The sequence below is a fragment of the Vespa crabro genome, chromosome 22 (genome assembly GCF_910589235.1).
Source record: "Vespa crabro chromosome 22, iyVesCrab1.2, whole genome shotgun sequence".
Taxonomy (NCBI): domain Eukaryota; kingdom Metazoa; phylum Arthropoda; class Insecta; order Hymenoptera; family Vespidae; genus Vespa; species Vespa crabro.
Window position 1 is genome coordinate 1,836,941 of NC_060976.1, and position 14,411 is coordinate 1,851,351.

The 14,411-nt window shown below is 27.3% G+C and overlaps 2 protein-coding genes across 4 annotated transcripts; one reads left to right on the forward strand and one right to left on the reverse strand.

The window, feature by feature from the left end:
* Positions 1 to 1,372: 1,372 nt before the first annotated feature.
* On the reverse strand, positions 1,373 to 14,100 carry LOC124431869 (putative uncharacterized protein DDB_G0282133). Of its 3 annotated transcripts, none has more exons than XM_046980218.1 (12): positions 13,891 to 14,100; positions 6,395 to 6,518; positions 6,050 to 6,189; positions 5,798 to 5,927; positions 5,562 to 5,699; positions 5,305 to 5,481; positions 4,021 to 5,226; positions 3,767 to 3,915; positions 3,172 to 3,533; positions 2,810 to 3,073; positions 2,607 to 2,704; positions 1,373 to 2,538 (listed from the first exon to the last, which is right to left on the reverse strand). In XM_046980218.1, exons 2-12 carry the CDS (start codon positions 6,506 to 6,508, stop codon positions 1,516 to 1,518), a joined length of 3,801 nt encoding a protein of 1,266 aa, XP_046836174.1. In that variant the 5' UTR covers positions 6,509 to 6,518; positions 13,891 to 14,100; the 3' UTR covers positions 1,373 to 1,515. The 3 variants fall into 3 exon arrangements, with proteins under 3 accessions (XP_046836174.1, XP_046836176.1, XP_046836175.1); XM_046980220.1 differs by having other exon boundaries at positions 3,172 to 3,509; positions 13,891 to 14,099; XM_046980219.1 differs by having other exon boundaries at positions 3,172 to 3,512; positions 13,891 to 14,099.
* Positions 10,163 to 13,884, forward strand: LOC124431872 (pickpocket protein 28-like). Its single transcript, XM_046980227.1, has 12 exons — positions 10,163 to 10,563; positions 10,990 to 11,108; positions 11,205 to 11,330; positions 11,400 to 11,603; positions 11,678 to 11,798; positions 11,943 to 12,091; positions 12,174 to 12,375; positions 12,484 to 12,754; positions 12,828 to 12,939; positions 12,994 to 13,119; positions 13,208 to 13,299; positions 13,412 to 13,884. The coding sequence occupies exons 1-12, from the start codon at positions 10,180 to 10,182 to the stop codon at positions 13,597 to 13,599; spliced, it is 2,094 nt and encodes a 697-aa protein (XP_046836183.1). The 5' UTR covers positions 10,163 to 10,179; the 3' UTR covers positions 13,600 to 13,884.
* Positions 14,101 to 14,411: the final 311 nt, after the last annotated feature.

Below are 14,411 nucleotides of genomic sequence, written 5' to 3' on the forward strand. Positions count from 1 at the left end.
CATGTATATATAATATTTGAATTGTCTTCGGGATTTTTTTTTTTTTTTTATATAAATAATATTACTTTCTTAAAAAAAAAAAAAAAAAAAAAAAAAAAAAAAAAAAAAAAAGAAAAAAAAATACGAAAAAAAAGATCTAAAAACATTAAACCAATAGCCACTACGATCTTGTTTTTACTATATAAAAATAAACGACTTAATTACACTTTTGTAAATACATATATTATTAAATCTTTTCTTGCATTTATTAGTCCATTTATAAATGCAATACGTTAATATACATGCATACATATTGAAATTATAATACGCAACGAAACAGAAACTACGGGATTTTTTCAAGAGTCTATTTCTACAACGTCCGGTACGTAGCCATTTGAGTTTAGTTAATTATACGTAAATAAAATTTTTTCTTGAACGATAAGTGAGAGAGAGAAAGAGAGAGAAAAGTTTGTTAGTTTTTATAAATTTGCAAAACAATATACTTATAATTTTAAGTGTTAATATACTTCGTAAATTTCCCTTGTTTTAGATGAGACTCCATCCACCGGGAAGCAATACGCCATATAACGGGACGCGTCTTTCGAAATTTCTTACCGTCGATAAAGATGAATATGTAAAAAAGAACCAAGTATAATTTTATTCTATTATTTATTTCTTTGAGACTTACATTTAAAGGAAGAATATATTATTGTATTATGTTAAAAAAAGAAAAAGATTAATATATCAATAATAATATATCGGTATCGCTTAATTATATACATGGTAAAAAACTATATACAAGTATTATGTCTGTTACATTGTTCAATTTGTACACATATGGGTATTTTAAAATTGTTGAGATCTATTAACAAATATTCATAATTCAAATTGCATGCAATTAATTAATTACTTCTTTTTTTTTCCTTCAATGACAAAAGAAAAATGTTTATTATGTTAATTATTGTTCAACAATAATTAAATAAAATAGAATTTCTTCGGTAATGAAAAATATTTTTTATACATAGTATCGTGTATTTATATAGATGTAGTAAAGAATTTAGTGGACGTTCAAATCAAATTATTTACGAAATTAAAACTTCATTATGACTTGTGTCATATATATTTCAATGTTTTTAAATTAATTAAAAATTAATTTATAACTTTATTTCTTAAATTAATTATGAAAACTGTACAAAGAGATTTTTCATAAATAGATATTTTTACAATACATCAATATTCTTTTAATATTTATCTAATAATATGTAAAGAACAAATAACAGATTCAAACAGAAGTACATTTATTTATCTTACTGATATAGAAATATATGGATATTTCGTTGGGAAAAAAAATAAAAAAAAAAAAAAATAAAAAAAAAAAAAAATAAAAAAAAATAAAAAAAAAAATAAAAAAAAAATAAAAAAAAAAAAATAAACCCTGTTATGTTTAATTCCACTAATAAATCTATATTATGTTAAATGCATAATAAAATATATCCAAAGAAAATAAATTTTAGTATTTATGAATTAATTAGTATTTTATAGAACAAGTTTCCCACCGTTTGAAGCTCTAATTTGTGCAACTTGTTCCGGTGTAAGAATGAGTTTACTTCCGTTAGGTAATGCCAAAGCATAATAATTGCCTGTTTCATTGACAACGACAACCAACTGCGTCGGTGTATTTTGCGTTGGAGGTGCTGGTTTAATTGGCGTTATTGATATACAACCTTGATGTATTCGTTGCATAATTTCACGTGGAATAATATTCTTTAATATATTATTTGTTATATCCGAAACAGATTCCTGACCTCCTGAATTTTTTTGATCATTTATTGTTTTTTCATTAATGATCTCAACTTCGTCGTCACTGTCACTTAGAATGATCAATGATGTAGTCTTTTTTTTCGGTTCATTTAAATGTTCACTTGAGTTTTTTCGTTTCGTAAAGTTTGAATTTTGTATACGTGGTTTTATAGTACTACTAGACTGTTTAGTAATATTAGAAAAATCGAATTGTGAAGTCGATGCTTCCTTCTGTGTTATTCTATTTATGTTATTGTCCGGTTGTACTATATTAATTAAATTCGATTTTTCAGGCGAATATCTTGGTTGACTTACAATTTCTTGTGATGTTACAATACATGGTACTTGTTGTATTATAGATGGTTGTTGTATCGGAACAAAATTTGATTGTTGATTGTAAAGAACATATTCCGGTCGTATTTCTTGCATATAATAATTTTGTTGAAACGAAGGCACAATATTTGGAATTAATGTATTTGTTTGAACGAAAGTATTTGATTGAGTCAAACCAATTACAGTAGGATTTGACTGTACAAAATAGCTTACACCATTCACGTTGTAATTGGTTTTATATTGATTTGTTAGAGCATCAGTCGGTGTCTCGTCTTTTATATCCAATTCTGAATGGACGCTATCTACATAATTTATTTTATTTTCCTCTGTGACAGATATCGTCCTTACTGAATTTTCTTGTATGCGTGGATATATAATTAGATTAGAAGTAGAAGACGCCGTTAATTCCTCTGAATAATTGGATATCTAAAAATTGGACTCCTTTGATTGAGACATTCTTGTTCTAATTTATTATGATTATTCTTATTATTTACCTTATTACTCGATGTAGTTTCTTTATGCGTATCTTCAATTGAATTTGTTTTCTTGTTTAGACTTTTGTTTTGTGACGTTCTTAATCTTTTATTATTGGCTAAAAAAAGAAAAAGAAAGAAAAAAAAGAAAAAAAAAATAAATAAAACGCTTGAACGTACGAAGAACATTTACGTTTTGATAAATTTTTTTTAAAGATACTCACACGAACGTTTATTTTTCCGTCTGCGAGAGCTTGGTAAAATCCAATCTTGGTCTGAGTCCTCTTTCTCTGACCAATAGTTATCTTGTCTGTTTTTCGTAGAAGAGTTAGTAACGGATGTATAGGTCTGTGAGCAGGGAGGCGCGTAGATGGCCTTAATGTCGGTCCATTCACCCAACTCGCTCTCGTCGATCTCCTCATATGGATACAATTGTTCTCTGTACGAGGAAATTCCTCGCGCTCGTAGAACTCTTCGATTTTGTTGTTCTTTAATAAAATCAATTAATTATCATGATAATAAATAAAGAAGATTAATTGTAATAAAATGTATCTATCTCCATAATATTTGGATATATGTTATTTACCTTCTTCTTCTTTTCTATCACACTTTTTATATTTTTCATGTGTTTTTCCTTCATTATTTTCCCCATTTTCTTGTTGCTCTCTAACGTCTGACTTTTCATCGTGTTCTTTGCTTTCTGATTCCTTAGATTCTTTCTCTTTTCCACTTGTGCATTGTTCCTCGTCGTTGATACATTCTGATGTTGAGACACAACTTTGGGTACTAATTGGGGATATGGTAGATTTCGATAACGTCTGTAACGTTGCATCATTGGTAGTTGGCAATTGATAGTCCTGTGATCCAACAATCCACCAATTAGACCTGACACCATTTTCACCGGATGAATCCTGATCCTCCATACTGCTACAACACACAGCAGCTTGACTGCCATACATACTTCACAAAGATTTGAATAATAATATTTTGGAGGATGTTTGTGTAGTACAAACAGTACATGATAAACTCATTGTAGCAATTATCAGAGGTTTCAGGTTTACATTAAAGTCAGGTAAGATTCTATATATCACATCATATATATTTATGAGATGAAGATTAATAAAAAAATAAATATGTTTATGAAATGATAATAAACATTTTTTTCTGATTTAATGACATACCCAATTTTAAAATTAGTCCATTCCTTTAGTAGCTTTGCTTTAGCCTTTTTTGTTGTATCTTTCAGAACTGTTTCAACTTTTTCAACCGTATTTAATAGTTCTGTCAATTTACTTACTAATTGTATTTCATTCGAAGAATTTGATTCTAACTGAAAATTAAATATCAATTAATAATATAAAAACAATCATTATATAAATCTTTAATGTGCATCCATATATGTATAAAATATAACTATATTCTTGTAAAAACTTACTGTATTTAATGAAAAACTTGAAATAAGATCTTTCAAAGTTTCAACGCTATCAGCTACGAGTCGAAAATTGGATACACTAAGTTCTTCGAGCATTTTTTTAAAAGAGGCCGTTTCATTATCTCTCTTAGGATTATTTTCAATTTCTTCTTCTGTGTTAATATCAGTATTTATAATTTGGCTAATATCATTACAAAATGATTTATGTTCCATTTGATTTCCTTTTATCCTAAGACTTCTTCTAATAGAATTCAGTGTTTCATCTATTTCAAGAACTGATTCATTAACGATATTACCATTTCTTTTTATATCTTTCATTTCTCTATCATTTGGTGATCTCTTTCTCTGTCTAATATTATATTTATTAATAGTATCAGGTACATCACTTGAAATACTCTCCATTTCATTAATTATAGATGTTTCAGTTTCACTTAACTTTTTAATATTCGACCTTGATGTTGATGAATCTAAATCATTAACCTCTTCGGAACTTGAAAGTGTTTTATCTTTTAATATTTTATCTCCAACCATTATAATTTCATTTAATTTTTCTTCATCCATTTTTGAATCATTAGATAAATTATCCGAACAATATTTAATTGAATCAAATTCATTTGATTCCAAATTATTTTCAGAATTTTCAACATCAATCTTTATATCCGTCACATTTTCTGTTGTTACATGAGACTTAGTATATTTTATATCTATCTCTGACTTTAATCTATTTAATAATTGATTTATTATTGCTATGCCATCTTTTTCATCAGGGGATCTAGAAAATCCTTTAAATATACTTTCTGTAACATTTGTATCAATTAACTGACTTTCATTTGATACATCATCATTACAACTAGTCGAGTTTATATTGCTATTGTTTGTATCACTTGACATTGTACTTATTTCAGATGTTATTAATGAATTTCTTGTTTCTGTTCTGTCAAGATTGTCTAAATTTATATTACTATTATTAATATTACTACTTGTGCTCATAGAATCTAAATCTATATCTTCACTAGTTTGTGAATTCATGGCACTATCAATACAATTACAAATATAAAATTGTTTATCTATTTTCTTTTCTTGAAGTCTTGCAGGCTTATCCTTTTTTATTTTTGAACATAATCCATTTTGCCATCTGGGCTTTCGTTTTCTACTTCTTTTTACTTTTGTTTTCGTTTCGGATTCTACTACTGTCTTTGGTATTATAGGCTAAAATAATTTTAGATTAATAGGTTTAAAAATTTTTTAATGAAAAATATAAATTTGTTAAATTTAATGTTAATATACCTTTGTAGTGGAAAGAATATTATTATTCATACAATGTCTATATATTCTCAATTCACTATTGATAAACTGTGGAAAATAAATATATTTAGCTCCATGACGATCGGTTCCTAAATTTATTTCAATTTGATCTTCCCATGCATGATTAGCAATTTCTTCTTGAATTGTTTTTCTCGTATGCTGTAAAGAAAATGTTAGATTATTAACGTTAAATAGTTTCTTTTTAGTCACGAAATAAATTATTATTATTTTTTATTTACCATGAGAGTATCACAGATAGTTTTTAAAAGCCATACTCGTTGTTTGAAACTCAAGTCTTCAAAGTCTCTATCAGCAAATATGGATAACTCAGGAAAAATATTCCAAAATTCTGGTTCAATACCAATAGTTTCTAGAACCTAGATTATCACAAAAATATTCAAATTTTACCCTTTGATCAAATAGATATTCATTTAAAAAAAATTATAGATTAAAAATTAAATCAATAAACACTAACTTTTATCACATCTCTATGCTTTCCATAATAAAGTTTAAACCAATTGTTTACTTTATGCATTAAGATATTCGTCCAAAATTCATAGGGCATTGGTGGTATTTTTTGCAGTTTCGGTTTACTTATAGGACAGCTAAAATGATAAATGATGAATTAATCATATGAAAGTTTTAATAATTACATTGTCAAAATTCTAATATATATAAATAATAATATAAATATGCATTATAAAATATTATCATACTAATAATATACCTTAATAAACATGTCATAATATATGCTAGTTGTTTCGAAGCTCTTGGTATAGCGAGCATTCTTTCCATTTCATAAATAGTTATTGGGGGTATATTTAGAATGTCTTTGGTTAAGTAAAGAAATTGACAAATTTGTGGTATCTAAATAAAAAAAGTAAAATTTAATTTAGTTAAGGTAGAAAAATGTATATACATACATACATACATACATACATACATACATACATACATACATACATACATACATACATACACATACATATATATATATATATATATGTATATGTATATATATACATAATAAAAAAGTCATATTGCACGTTAATAAGATCAAAAATTTACGTACTTCCCACATAGATTTCATTTCTTCTGTTAATCTTTTTGGAAAATAACTATTTTCTTCCCAATCAATTGCGGGCTCGTCCTCGCCCTCTTTACATTTTTTATTTTTCTTCGACATTTTTCCTTGGCTGAAATATTATTATTATTATTATTATTACAATTAAATAAAGTTATGTCGTTAAATAATTTGAAGTAAACTCGTAATAATTGAACTACGCAAAAGTAAATATACACCATTAAGGTAGTAGATAGAATCACACGTATATTTAAAATGTAATTTTCTAACAGTTTCGTCATTAGTCATATTATTGGTATAAAATAAACGATAATGATTCTTTATTATTCATGAGAAAGAAAAAGACGGCATTAATTATATTTGGACTAAGGCTGTCTTCGTAATCGAATGAGTTATTCCATCTAACAAACATACATTCGCAATTATTTTTTACTTTCTTTTTTATCATTTTCTAGATAATATTATAAAATGATATACATAAGTATATCATTTATATATATATATATATATGAAATGTAATGAAACAAATAATGAAATGTAAAAAAAAATATCTTGAAATGTTTTCATTCGATTTTAATTAAGTATCATTAACATAAATGCAAGTTCATCATTAGTCAGTGTAATTCTTTTTTCAAATCTTACAATATTTTTTATTTAAGATTCAATTATATATACATACATATATCTATAAATTTATATGTATATAATATGTAATTGCAAAGGATTTATGGTTCAATTTAAGATAAAATTATGATCAAATGTTCAATGGTATCAAAGAAAAAGTAATGTAAAAAAAAATAAAAACTAAAAAGAAAAAAAATGAAAAAAAGAAAAAAGAAAACAAAAAAGAAAAGAAAAGAAAAGAAAAGAAAAGAAAAGAAAAGAAAAAAAAAAGAAAAGAAAAGAAGAGAAAAGAAAAGAAAGTGACAAATGCGTTGTGCTTAATATTTTCACTGTTACATAAGACAGCACTTTTCATAGTTATCTTGTCGAACGTCAACAGTTTTGTTAAAAACATGACTGGCCAAGCAGCACATCATGTTCGCGTGAGGTGCGGTTAAATATCGATAAGAAAAACATGAATGTTTGTCGTGTAATTATACTGAGGAGATCCATTAAACTTTGTCACGAAACGTTGTTCTTTTACTGGTCGAACTTGTGCAATGTCATTTTCACTTGTTAAGAAAAATTATATACTTAGTTTTATGGTGGTTACTTAATAGAAACTTATCACTTTGTTAGAGAAAGGGAGACAGAGAGAAAATTTATTACATATATTTAAATTTCGGCGTTAATAATAATAATAATAATAATAATAATAATAATAATAATAATAATAATAATAATAACAATAACAATAACAATAATAATAATAATAATAATAGTGAAAACACCACCTCCGAAACTGTATAACTCATTCCCAGCGTTCCGCCCACCCTTCTTTCCCCTAAGAGAAATTATTGCGCATAAATTATTATTTGTGTAATAAAATTTTTTTCTTTTCTCTTTTTCGTTCTTTCTAATAAAGTTGTTTTCTAATTGGGGATCGATATTTTGTAGGCATGAGAAACGAACACGTTGACAAAATATACATCGTAAATCATAAATACGTACTATAAAAACTAATGTATGCATTTCATAAATCGCTAAAGATCTTTCACTCTTCGGATAATTTTTATGCTATTTGCGTGGAAACTTATGAGGCGGAAAAAAAGAAAAGAAAAAAAAAAGAAAAAAAAAGAAAAAAATAAAAAAATAAAAAAGAAAGAAAGAATATGTATATAAAAAAAAAGAAAGGAAGGATATAAAAAAAGAAAAAAAATAAATAAATTAATAATACGTACGTTCATAGAGAAAAGTAAAGAATAAATAATTGACAAAGTATCATAAGGATGATATGGTGACCGTACAAATGAAAAACATTTTATTATCGGTTATTAATCATGCGCCATTAAACTCCGATACGAATCAATGCAGTTATTCCTTTAGTTATATTTAAACGTTACAATAGTAACGTTTATTGACTCGACTTTTCCGTTTTAAATATGCATATTAATATAAATATAACTTGTACTTTGCAAACTGTACAAGTGGCTTAAGAGAAAAAAAAAATATATATATATATATATATATATTAATATCAAATATAAATTAAAAAGTATTTACGAAGTTGCTAATATCAAGGATTTGACATATTTCCGATGATGTTTGTTTGATCTATAAAATTAGATATCAACATTGTAAACGCGTTGTCGAAGACCATTTATTACCTACTTTCTAAGTTGAAAAAAAAAAAAGGGAAAAAAGAGAAAAAAGAGAAAAAAGGGGAAAAAAGGAGAAAAAAGAAAAAAAGAAAAAGAAAAAAGATCAGACTTCTCGTAGCACATAGCAATATGAAAATTTATTTAAATGCGCCTTATCGGATTAACAAAAAGAAAAAGAAAATAAAAAAAAAAAAAAAAATAAAAAAAATAAAAAAAAATCAAAAAGATATATTTCCTTTAATGATACAGAACGCCCACATTAATTACGATATTATTATGATTTATTAATTAATTCGAATTATATGGAAAAAAAAGAAAAAAGAAAAAAAAAAAAAAGAAAAAAAAAGCAAAAAAAAAGAATAAAAGAGATCATGTACGTTCTCTCTCTCTCTCTCTTTCTTTATCTCTTTATAAAAACACTTTTTTAAACGCAACAATTAAAGAGCACCTTAAACGTATACGTAAAGTGTCCTTCGATTAGGATAGTTAGTTAATCGGTATAATGCATAATCGTAATCTCGTCACGTTACACGTTTATCTTAGATTAAAATCGCGAATGATCATCGTCGCTCGAGGGACATGAACGAACGAACGCCCATGAAAAAAAGGGAGAGAAAAAAAGAAGATAAAAAAAAAAAAAAAAAAAACGAAACAAAATGGAAATAATAATTTCCATTTATCGTAGCGTATCGTAAAAAAAAGGAGAGAAAAAAAAAAGAAAAAAAAAAAGAGAGATAGAAAAAAAAAAGAAAGAAAGAAAGGCGTCCGTTCCCTATTCTAATCGTCAACAAGGAAGGGTAAATCGAGCCAAGGGTAAGTACGTAATCATCTTTCTACGAAACTTGATAAGGTGTCCTCGTCATTGTAACACCGTTTAGTCAGTCGGCAACCTTCATCGAGGCTGGTTTTTCTAGAACGACGCTTTGGTATACACTCGTCCTTCTTTTTCAAAACCCTTTTCTACGTAAAGAAATCGTCAGGTTTACACAGTTTATCGCGTCATCGGGTATATTAGATTGTCGTCACGTAAAAAGAAAGAAAGAGAGAGAGAGAGAGAGAGAGAGAGAGAGAGAGAGAAACACACACACACACACACACACACACACATACATACATACATATATATATATATTCCTCAATAAAAACTTTTTACGAGTAATCCTTTAAAAACGATATTCGAATTCAGAAGGAAATAATTGTTTGTTACGATTACGATCACAATTTTAAAGATCTTAGTGTCGTTTTCTTCATTAAATTCTTTGTTTATAATACTTTCTTTTTCTTCTTTTTCTTCTTCCATTTTTTCAATTCTCTTTTCACTTTTTTTTCTCTCCCCTTCTCTTAAACAATTTCGTTTCCTTTTCTCTTTCTTTTTATTTTCCTTTTTTTCTTCGCTGAAATCAAGATATGCGTAAGTAAAAAAAAAAAAAAAAAAAAAAAAAAAAAGAAAAAAAAAAAAAAAAAAAAGAAAAGAAAGAAAAAAAAAAAAGAAAAAAGTATGCCTCACCGATGGAGAAATTAATGTCCCCGGGGAGACGAAAGAATCATCAAGACTCCCGGTGGAAACGAACCCGAGATTATATGTCAATACGAAGAGTAGAGAAATCGAGGTATCTCGATAATTTGAAGATCCTCGATGAATCTTTAATGGGTAAGAAATATGAAGATCCTTCCGATTCGTTGAAAATCGGTAATAAACGCAAGAAACGTGATAATAATTCGCATAATACATTACCGATCGAAAATTACCCAACTAACGATAAGACAACGTTGAATTATCTAAGGGATCATAGTCCTTATCTTCCGTACACTATTAATACGGTTCATCTACAAAATCCATATAAAACTCCTCAACGTCTCGAAGGATACGCTTTGCGTGACGCCAATTTTAAGGTATTTTGTCAATTATGCAATCAATGATACTAATTTATTTCTTTTTCGTTCTGTTTTTCTTTTTTTTTTTTTTTTTTTGAATTTGCTTTTATAAATACTATGGCTTTATAAATACTTAATTTTTCGGTCGTTTCACTTAATAGTTGTCTTTTTTTTTTCTTTCTTTCTTTTTTATAAAAATCGTTGAAATGGATATTTAAAAAAAAAAAAAAAAAAAAAAAAAAAAAAAAAAAAAAAAAAATCAAGTAGCAGTGATCACTTGAAAATGATTTTCTTTTTACTCATTCGTACTTCATCCTACTTATGAAACAATAAACATCATAATCGATCTTAATTTATCGTCAAATATACTACAGAGAAGAAATATATCATGAAAAATGATTATTGTTCGAAGATAAATACCTTTTTTTTTTTTTTTTTTTTAAGGGAATGTATCGATCGAGGGAATCCACATTAAGATCAAGATATAATCGGAACGGTTTAACAACGACGGATACGATTACTTCAAAAAATTACGAGCAAAATGAAGAAAAACATGAGAGAAGGTAATTGAACGTTCTTTCATCTTTTAAACGTGTTTCATTGATTCTCTTTAATATTGATTAATAATTGTTCAATTTGATTTATTCTATATCTTTGAGCATGAAAAATGTACAAACATGTTTAAAGACTACAGAGATCAATACCATTGTGAAACAGTATTGCTTGAATAGCACTCTTCATGGTTTACGTTATGTCGGAGATTCAAAATTATCAATCGTAGAAAGGTAAAAGATCAAATAAAATCTAATAAATAATTTAAAAGACGCCGATCATAATAAAATTTCTTTTCACAGAATTTTTTGGATAATTTCTTTTACAACCGCGGTACTAACTGCCACATATTATATTTGGTTCTTATATCAAAAGTGGGTCACATCTCCCATTATAATTTCCTTAAGTCCTGAACCAATTTCTCTCAACGAATTTCCATTTCCCGCCGTTACCATTTGCAATATGAACAACGTAAAAAAAAGCGAAGCAAATCGTATAGAGAATGGGTAAATGACGAATATATTTTTCGAATGTACCGATTCAATATAAAAATGCCCTTTATCATATCTTATATCCTTAGAGAAAATATACGTGAGAAATTATTGTTGGAGGATTTTTGCAATAGCGAAAATGTCTCGGTTGCTTATGATTTAGAACAAGAAGCAGTGGAATGGAATGCCATGCGACATTTTATGATAAATGTGAGTAAATCTTGTAATTATTTTTTTATCATACGTTTTACTTTTTTTTTTTTTTTCAATTTACAGTAACAATCCCAATTTTCTGATTTTTTTTTTTTCTTTTTTCTTTCTATCAAACAATTGTAACAATACCTTTTCATTCAGGTATCACAATCATGTAACGACATGTTGTACTTATGTAAATGGCATGGCAATCAAACAGAATGTGACAAAATATTTAATCCTACGATGACCGATGAGGGTATTTGTTGTAACTTTAATTCGGTAAATCGTAAACATTTGTTTCACGATCCGTAAGTGCCACGTCATCATTGTACTCTGATAATTTTCAATGAAGATATGAAATGTTTACGATTTCCTATTTTATTTTTTTAGACGAGATTGGCCTGATATGAACATTACTTTTGCATTCACTGGTATCGATTGGAATCCTGAAATTGGATATGATAAACAAGTTCCATCAGATGCCATACCATGGAGACCATATGGCGCTGGCCTTTTTTATGGCTTAACTTTAGTCCTTGACGTTGACATTAATGAATATTATTGTTCTTCGACAGCTAGTGCAGGCTTTAAAGTAATTATACTTTTTATTTTAAAAATCTATAATAACAAGTTAAAAGGATTAAAATTCTTATTCTAAAAATAGTTTTTGATGTTTTTAAAATTCTATAAATATTTATAGATGCTACTACACAGCCCCGTAGAAACACCAAAAATTGCAGATTTTGGATTTGCTGTAGCTCCTGGTAAAGAAGTCAGAGTTATTGTATCACCTCGAATATCGACAGCAAGCAAATCTATAATATCTATACCTCAAAGGAAGAGAAAATGTTTCTTCACATCAGAGAGAAAGTTGCGTTATTACAGAACTTACACGCAAAGAAACTGTATCCTGGAATGCGAGGCGAATTTCACACAAAAAATGTGTCATTGCGTCCAATATTATATGCCAAGTAAGACTGACTTATAATTAAAGCTTAATAATTATATATTCTTAACCTTTAATTTTTACATCTTTTTCATTAGAATCATCAAACACTACTATTTGCGGAAAGAAAGATGATCAATGTGCTACTACAGCACGAAGAGCAATGGAAATTAAGCTCTATGATGATAATCAATTGAATATTACTGAAATGTAAGTATAATTTTACAAATAGTTCCTTGTATAATCATAAATTGTTTCACATAGACCAAGCTGTAATTGTTGGCCAGGATGTTTTGAACTAAGTTATAATTTAGAGATATCAGATAGCAAATTGTTGAGTAATTTTGACATTCAAGAACAGTACATTAAGAAAAGCCGAAAATATTTTACGTAAGTATTTTTTGTTTACGTGATCTAATTTAAACGTATTATATATATTAAATGACATAAAAGATTAATCATTTGTATCCTAATACAGTGAAAATATGGCAGTGGTACATATTTTTTTTGTGGAGTCTCAATTTACTAAATCTATGAAGAATGAACTTTTTGGATTTACAGAATTCCTCTGTGAGTAATTAAAATATTTATTTAATTACCAAAGTAATTATTTAGAAATTAACCATAATGTAAAAAGTATAGATATGTATTAGATACAACACTAAATGCTATATTTTTATAGCAAGTACTGGAGGTCTGCTTGGTCTTTTCATGGGATTCAGTTTTCTTTCCGTTATGGAAATATTATATTTCATAACATTACGATTATGGTGTCGTTTAACTGAACATAAAAATGTTCCATCACGTACTATAGTTCAAGTACATCCTTTGGATCATAATCATGGTATAATATATCCGTTTGCACAATGAGTTTTATATGTGTTAACAAATATTATAAATCGTTGTAATTAATGTCCGTGTGTGTGTGTGTGCATATATATATACTTACACATATGTGTGTGTGTGTGTGTGTGTTATATAGCCAAAATTTGAAGACTCCATTAACAAAAATTACAAGATATTCTTCATTATTTCTTTTAATTTCCACCTTTTAGATTAGTATAACTATTACCCTATCGTATTTGTATATATTTCTTCAAAAGAAGATTAACTTGCTTTATCTATAATTAATAGAAATTACAACATTTTTTTCAAACTTACCTTCTTTATGATTCTTTCAAATAAAGAATTCAACCACGATCCGGTGACATCTTTTAAAATGTCTCAAGGTGACTGCTTTACGATATAATTCTTAATGAAATTGTTTTAATTAAAGAAAGTTTACGTTCAGCGTGCTCTGATGCGTCTTCGTTGAGCAAAACGATCTTCTCGACGCCATGTTAATTCTTGTGTTCGTCCCTATCGAAAGTAACTTTATAATGACGTACGCATTCTTAAGCGGGAAATTTGAAAGTTCGTCGAAAAATCGATAAAAAGCATATTACAAGATATTACTACGCATTCAATTGAATTACTATATGATGTAATTTTTTCGTAAGTAACGTTTCCCTATCGATTTAATAATTGTAAATTTCGAATTAATTTCGAATTTTACAAAATCAAATCGTTCACATTTTAGCGCTACATGGACGCCACACGGACGACACACGTAATTCATTATCCTTCATTAAAATATACAAATGGCGCGCGGTTTAAAATGTGCGATAAATGAAATTTACGCA

Coding starts and splice junctions, on each gene's coding strand:
- LOC124431869 (XM_046980218.1), bottom strand. CDS start 6,508: ATGTCGAAGAAAAATAAAAAATGTAAAGAGGGCGAGGACGAGCCCGCA. Junction 3,534..3,766: donor TGGACTAATTTTAAAATTGG/GTATGTCATTAA, acceptor TATGTATGGCAG/TCAAGCTGCTGTGTGTTGTA. Junction 2,539..2,606: donor AAACTACATCGAGTAATAAG/GTAAATAATAAG, acceptor TCCAATTTTTAG/ATATCCAATTATTCAGAGGA.
- LOC124431872 (XM_046980227.1), top strand. CDS start 10,180: ATGGAGAAATTAATGTCCCCGGGGAGACGAAAGAATCATCAAGACTCC. Junction 12,755..12,827: donor CGTCCAATATTATATGCCAA/GTAAGACTGACT, acceptor CTTTTTCATTAG/AATCATCAAACACTACTATT. Junction 13,120..13,207: donor AAAAGCCGAAAATATTTTAC/GTAAGTATTTTT, acceptor ATCCTAATACAG/TGAAAATATGGCAGTGGTAC.